Raw genomic sequence first — 7,283 nt, 5'->3', positions numbered from 1 at the left:
TTTTTGTGAATCGTTGTTACAATCATCAACGTAATCTACGGTTACTGTAGTTGTCAATTGAATGAATCCAGAAAATCGTAATAATAATCAAAAATGCAGTTTCAAAATTTAATATTACAATTGTCCATTATGAAAATACTCTCAATGTTGAAAAGAATGATGCAAGTAATCATGTACCTGTACTATCGATATTTGCTTGTAATCCGTCGTAATTTTATGTCCTGTTTTATCCATCCGCTGTCTTTAAATAATTGTAAGTTTTATTGTAAAAAAATATACGCCGAATAAATACGTCAAGTTGAAGGAATGGCTTGGTTATTATGTCAGAACATTGTCCGAATTTGGGGTCATGCTTTTTGTGTAAGATCCCAGCTGTTCTTTTTTTATTTTCATTATTGTTCTCTTCATCTCGGATTTTATGTCGTCGGGGGTCTCCAGTTGGACATTTGCCATGTTCTCGTTCATTCGGACTAACTGATATTAATAAAGTTCAAGAAGATTCTCTGAAGATTTGATTCAAGTTCTCACGTGTGAAAAAATTCAAGAGATTTTTCATTTTTTGCAGAACTTATTCTGTAGAATTTTTTACATTTCATTCCAATTTTATTACTTAGTTATATAATTAATTATTAACTATGATATCAATAATTAATTAATATACTAATTATTTATTATTAATAATAAATATATTAATAATAATATAAATAATATAATAATTAATATAAATTGATTAATAGATGTTTAATTAATTAAATTTTAATTTTAATTTAATTTTTTTAATCACCTCCAGCACTCGGTCCTCAACTTCTCCATATCTTTTCAATAGCATTGACGTTTTTGAGCTCAATTTCGTCAAATTGTGAGTCACATGAAGCTCTTCAGCGATGTCTCCTTCGATCTGAATAAAAGAATCATATTTATGAATAAAAAATGATAATTAACGATATTAGAATTGCCCCTCAAGTGTATTCAAGCAATTATTTTATGTCGAGTTTCATTTTTCTATATAACGTTTTCTGTTGGGATATTTTCTACAGGAATTCCTTAGCATGAATTTTCTACGTTTTTTCATTCTATTTTTCTTCGTTGTCCATTAAAAAAATTTAAAAAATTAAAAAACAAACTGAAAAAAGAAGACCAGCAGAGTAAACTTTCAAGTTTAAAACTGCTTAAATAAAAAAAAAGGGAAGAGAAAAAAATGAAAAAGAAAATTTCGCCCGAGAAATTTCTTCTAGTTAATAATTTAATAATTTAATAATTATTAATTTATTAATAATAGTTAATAGCACAAATTAATCAAAAATTAATAGAAAATCCAAGGAAAATTCACTAGAATTTCATAGCGCATTTGCTAGGTTTTTCTCCGAAAAAAAGTAAAATTACTTGAATACCCTCAATTCAAATACGACAAAATTTTACATCTTTCATAAGTGCAGCAATCTTGGTCGTCACATAATCCAGACTGTCCCTGGCTTCCCTCACCTAAAAAAAAATCATGTACCTCCCCATAAAACTGTCCCCCCCGAATCATTATATTCTCACAATCGAATTGAATTCCGTAATTTCGCTGACGATCTTGTAGTGTCGTGTCATAGCGATGAAAAACTGCAACAGAATAAAAATTAGCCCTCACTTCCCCCTGAATTTTCTGTCACTCGCGTACGTACACGTCGGCCGAAATAAATTGCAATTAAAAAGTTGATGAGCATGAGGATGACATTATTGAAAAACCGCAGTAGAATATACATATTGATGCGGCAAAAGGATTGATAATGTATTTACGGGGAATGACACACGGGGAAAATTCAATTTCTACTGATTTTGACGCGCTCACCGACGCAAACGAAAAAAGTGCGCGCGCAGTAGCTGTCAGAGTAGTTGTGGCTCTCGCCGTTGCTACCGCAGCGCTAACCACTGTGCGCATTCAGCCCGTGGAACTGTTAAAAATATGCAAAAATATGAAAAACTGGAAAAAATAGGAGAAGGTAAATACGGAATACTTCTCACCGTGATTGTGTGGCACCAGTGATCATTGGGAATCGTTTGATTTGTGGTTATTGAGTGAAAAATAGCTGCGATCAGGGGGACATCAGTGCAACACAGTGTCGGCAGCTTTGATATTGTTTTTCATGCATAAATTATGCTGTTTCAGGTACTTATGGCACTGTTTTCAAAGCCAAAAACCGTGAGACCCACGAAATTGTTGCTCTGAAAAGAGTGAGACTCGATGACGATGACGAGGTAATTTTTGGGATTGATTAGTTTCTGTGTCTGCTCTGCTGTAATTTAATTTTTTAGATTGCGAGGGGAGAGGCTCAGTGTTGAGATTGATTTTAGAATTGTTTAAATGCTGACGGCGAGCAATTTTAGTCGATGACAAATTTCAATTTATCATTTTTAAATTCAATTTGAAATGACGTTTCAAAAATTTGAATTTCTCAGAATCTTATCTACGAACATTCGGCGTTATATATAAAATACGCTAGTACATATTGTATATGTTGAGGGTGGGTATTATTGAAACAACAACAACAATTGTAAGCAGTTTTTTATACAGTAAGAAAGATTTTATTATTTTAATGAGCTTCTATCTTGCTTTTTTCTGTGAGCAATTCTTGGGAGTAATCTCTCGAGAGAAGGAGAAAATTTAGAAAATTCATGTCTAGGAATTCCTGTAGAGAAATTCCCAACCGAATGAGTTAAATAAAAATCAGAATCAATTGTTCAATAGTTTCCCATGGAATTTTAATTCTAATTCGACTATAATTTGATAGATAAATGTAATTCAAGTGAAAATCACTTCCAACAGTAAAGAATTAATTTTTGTCGAATTCCACAGAGATTTCAGATTTTCAGCTCTCCTTCTACTCAATATTTTGCCTTACAGGGTGTGCCATCATCGGCTCTCCGTGAAATTTGCCTGCTCAAAGAATTAAAACACAAAAATATCGTACGCCTATACGACGTACTCCACAGTGATAAAAAATTAACTCTAGTCTTTGAACACTGTGATCAGGATCTGAAGAAGTATTTTGATAGTCTGAATGGAGAAATTGATTTAGATGTTGTCAAATCATTCTTGTAAGTCTTCCAATCATTCCCCCTCACCCTAAACTAGTTGATTAATTAATTTCTTTGCATTCATTCGTTATTTATTCACCCCAGATATCAGTTATTACGTGGATTGGCATTCTGCCACAGTCGTAATGTACTACACAGAGATCTCAAGCCCCAGAATTTGCTCATTAACAAGAATGGTGAGCTGAAACTGGCTGATTTTGGATTAGCGAGGGCTTTCGGCATTCCAGTTAAATGTTACTCAGCTGAGGTTGTTACACTCTGGTATCGTCCACCTGATGTACTCTTCGGAGCTAAATTGTACACAACGTCTATTGACATGTGGAGTGCTGGCTGCATATTCGCTGGTAAACATTCCAATATTTTTGCTTTCTTTCGTGGCTTTTGTAATCATTTGTTTTCAAATCATCTAAAGAATTCCTCATTAAAAAATATGTTTACTCATTTTTTTCTCTTTAATAGAATTGGCGAATGCAGGCAGGCCACTCTTCCCAGGCTCCGACGTTGACGATCAATTGAAGAGAATATTCAAAATGTTGGGAACACCAACAGAGGAAACTTGGCCAGACTTGACACTCCTTCCAGATTACAAAGCATTCCCACAGTATCATCCGACACAGGGCTTAGCCCAAGTTACACCTAAACTCCCGACGAGGGGAAAAGACTTGCTCCAGGTAAATAATCATTTTAAAAAAACAATTAAGATTTTTTTTGGCTGTTAAAAAAATTAACAAATTGTTTTGGCCTAATATTAACTATTTAAAATAACAATTTGTTGGAAATAACGAATTGTATTCAAGTAAATGACATTTTATTCTGTTAAAAACCCGAAATTAATGGACGAATTGGTTAATATTATTCCAGAGATTATTAGTTTGTAATCCAGCACTGAGATTATCAGCAGACGAGGCAATGGCACATCCCTACTTCAATGACTTGAACCCTGCCATAAAAAACGATCGATGCCAATAACGAGACTCCTCCATATAGAGCTCAACTGATTGCACTCAGTGTGTGTGTGACGCAGCGACCAAGATACTTAAGTGAATAAAATTAAAAATAATGAAGATAAAAATGATGAAAAACGATGACGACACTCCTTCAAATTATTTATTATACGCGTCTATGTGGATCGATCAAATTTTGAAGATATTGAAAGCAAGTCTTGTTTTATATGCAATTGTCCAAAACTAATCAATAAAATTGTCAATTTTACCACGAAAAATCGAGAAAAGTTGATTAGATTTTTATTTAGTTATTAAATATCCATTAATTACAGTTAATATAATTATTATAATTATGATGTATCTACATAGCGTCGAAGTGGAATCTGTGTGCCTCTTGCAATCTCTCGATTTTATCCTCTCGTCTCTCTTTCCAGTATAATCCAGCTATTATCGCTGATATCAAGCCACATGTTGCTGTCAGTGCTGCTGCACTGAGGAGAATTAATTTACTCGGGGTTACGAATAACTGTGCCGTCCATCTCGATGGCTCCTTTATTGGATTTGGAATCACCACCATTTGGGAGTTGGGGATTATTTGGGGCCACTCTCGGGATTTTCCAGCCACCTGAAAAGGTTCGTTATTTTTTTATTCGTGGAGGTGAAAATTTCAGCGAGAATACTAAGAATATCATATTTTTTAAAATTCAATTCCCATTTTTTAAATAATTTTCTTTAAAATGTAGACTTTGACTTTTTAGGGTTTTGAATAATTCTTGAGGGTTCAAAATGGGGAATAAAATTTAAACATTCAATGTTTATGTGATAGAATTGTTGCTAAATTGCAACTTTTATAAAAATTCTAGGGAAACATGCCATAAACTTAGTGAAATTTCAATAGTTTAGATAGAAATTCTACAAAAAATGGCATTTTTCACCTGAAATGCGAGAGAATTGAATTTCTTCGTTTTCAAAAATGTAAATGTACTACAGGATGATGAGAATATCATATTTTTTCATTCAACTGCATCGAAACCCTCGAAAATTCTATTTTTTTAAGAAAATTCTTTAAAAAATAGACTTCCAGATTTTTTACGGTTTTTGAATACATCCACTTGATGATTGAAAATGGCTGTGTGTACCAAACTGTAAAAGGCATTGAAATATCCTCAAATTTAAACATTCAATGTTTAAGTTATGAAATTCTAGTAAATCGCCAAATCTAGCGAACATTCAAATAATTTACATTTCAATTTCACAAAAATATGGCATTTTACTCCTCAAAATTAATTTTCCATTTGTTATTAAAAGCCCAATTATTAATATCGTATTTTCCAAAAGATTTTTTTCAAACCACTCACCCCAATTGTCAGCTGATCCACAAAATTCGGAGTTCTCCCCAGTCCAAACGTCGTGTACGGTAAATTGAGGGAGAAATGTGCACTCTGGGGTAACTGGGCCGCAATAGCACTCCTGGGGCTGCCATCCTGAGTGGTCGTGTTGTACGCAATAGAGGGCCCTGGCAGATTGGTCCCATAAGTTCTCTTCTTCTTCCCCAAGCTCCCCGGGGAAATGGGATACTTGCTGTTCTCGAGGCCCGTCAGGACCATGACCTTCACGAAATTGGCGTCATAGTCGAGACTGTTCTTGAAGGCCCCCGTGGTGTAAACGTCCTTTGCCTTGTCGTACTTGACGAGAATCACGTCCAGAATGCCGTCCTGATAGAAATCGTAGAACACTGCCATCACTGTTTCGTTGTAGAAGGGGTTCAGAGCTGTCCAGTGGACCTCGAACGTCCTGTTGACTCGGCCACACGTGGTGCAGGGGGTATTCAACAGCAGAAAGGACTTTATCTCAGACTTCTCTGACTGGAGGGTAGCCAGCAGGTCCGGGTATCCATCCATGTTGAAGTCGCCTCCACGCAGGGTTATTGTGTCTGTGTAACGCCTGGCGTTGAATTTCCGGGAGACGAAGCCCCAGAGGACACCCTGCTTGTCCCGGAAATCAATCTGGAGGTCCTGCCAGTCGTCGTTGTACACCAGAATCGAACTTTTCTTGCAGGTCTCGTCTGCACACGTGGGCACTATCAGGTCAACCTGTCAATTATTCAAAACCATAGTTCTCTATTATTTTAAGTATTCAGAGCGAACAACTTGCTAAATTGATTTTTTGTTGATGGTTTTATGAATTAAGAAGAAACTGTAACTCTCGTGTGTTTAATTGTTTACTGCAGATTTTTCTCAATATTAACTGTAAAATGTTTTTACTTCGTGGAGGATATTTCAACTACTGAAATTTGAGTCAATATACCACAAACACGATATTCTTAGAAAAATTATCCCCAAATTTCTTTAAACGTCAATGATCAAACAGAAACGTTATTAATTGCAGCAATAATTGTTCTTTTTTGTTCTGCATTATTTACTGTATTGTGTGTCTAAACAAATACAGCAAAAAAAATTAAGTTAAAAAATTCAAATGAAATTGTTAACATTAAACTGTAAAAAAAAATATTGACATTGAATTGTTATTAAATTATTCACATTTTACAATTGTTCATTTAGTGAAAAAAATGTCTTTATATAACATTAATTATTGTTGCGTCGAAGAATAAAAATAAAAATTGAAAAATTTTGGCTATTTACTGAAAATGCAATAATTTAACTAGAATGAGTTAATTCAAGTTAAATGATTTTCATTAGCGATTACCATGATCGTAAACTATAAAATCTCTATTCAATTGATCATATCCTGACAATTATTTACCAATTAAAATACGAAAGATTAAGAATAATGTTAAAATAATTTGATAAATAAAGAAGTATTGTGGGCACAATGACTTGCATAATTCCTACAGGCATCGCCACATTCATAAATCTTAATTACCGTTAAATTTCTAATTATTGTAGTAATCACCAATTTAATATTCAAATTATGAACTATTTTATTAAGGATGTTCGACACCCTTTTAGCCAAAATTGACGTTGTTTTCATTTTTCTGTCAAATTATCGATGGGAGTGACGTGAAAAAATATAACGATTTCGTGGTTTGTCATTCTTTAATGGCTCACGAAGTTGCGTAGTGGTGCGATAATTTTCATGCGTTTTTTCTACAGTTTTGTGATTCTTTTTAAAAGTTTAGAGAAAACGCAGGAAAATGTTCGCACCACCTTAAAATTTCGTCAGTCATTAAATAATGACAAAACGCAAAAACGTTATATTTTTTCACGTCAATTCCATCATAAGTTTGCCAGAAAAATT

At 34.0% G+C, this 7,283-nt stretch overlaps 3 protein-coding genes across 3 annotated transcripts in view; 1 reads left to right on the top strand and 2 right to left on the bottom strand.

Annotated features, from left to right (window-relative positions):
• Positions 1-276: 276 nt before the first annotated feature.
• On the bottom strand, positions 277-1,748 carry LOC107045140. Its single transcript, XM_015267288.2, has 5 exons — positions 1,668-1,748; positions 1,543-1,605; positions 1,420-1,482; positions 785-898; positions 277-474 (listed from the first exon to the last, which is right to left on the bottom strand). The coding sequence occupies exons 1-5, from the start codon at positions 1,746-1,748 to the stop codon at positions 319-321; spliced, it is 477 nt and encodes a 158-aa protein (XP_015122774.1). The 3' UTR covers positions 277-318.
• A 144-nt stretch (positions 1,749-1,892) lies between these two features.
• LOC107045133 (cyclin-dependent-like kinase 5) lies at positions 1,893-4,299 on the top strand. The gene is made up of 6 exons (XM_015267274.2): positions 1,893-1,985; positions 2,153-2,241; positions 2,888-3,081; positions 3,166-3,425; positions 3,541-3,752; positions 3,943-4,299. The coding sequence occupies exons 1-6, from the start codon at positions 1,949-1,951 to the stop codon at positions 4,048-4,050; spliced, it is 900 nt and encodes a 299-aa protein (XP_015122760.1). The 5' UTR covers positions 1,893-1,948; the 3' UTR covers positions 4,051-4,299.
• LOC107045102 (T-cell immunomodulatory protein) overlaps positions 4,175-7,283 on the bottom strand; it is a 6,837-nt gene continuing 3,728 nt past the window's right edge. Inside the window, exons 3-4 of the mRNA XM_015267240.2 lie at positions 5,384-6,118; positions 4,175-4,650 (exon numbers count right to left, since the gene is read on the bottom strand). Coding sequence (XP_015122726.1) covers positions 4,387-4,650; positions 5,384-6,118 — 999 coding nt within the window. The 3' untranslated portion in view covers positions 4,175-4,386. The remainder of the gene's footprint in view (positions 4,651-5,383; positions 6,119-7,283) is intronic.

The sequence above is a fragment of the Diachasma alloeum genome, unplaced genomic scaffold, assembly GCF_001412515.2.
Source record: "Diachasma alloeum isolate Michigan unplaced genomic scaffold, Dall2.0 Dall_scaffold_00180, whole genome shotgun sequence".
Classification (NCBI taxonomy): Eukaryota; Metazoa; Arthropoda; class Insecta; order Hymenoptera; family Braconidae; genus Diachasma; species Diachasma alloeum.
Note: the sequence above shows the minus strand (reverse complement) of the source record. Positions and strands in the feature narration are given on the sequence as shown.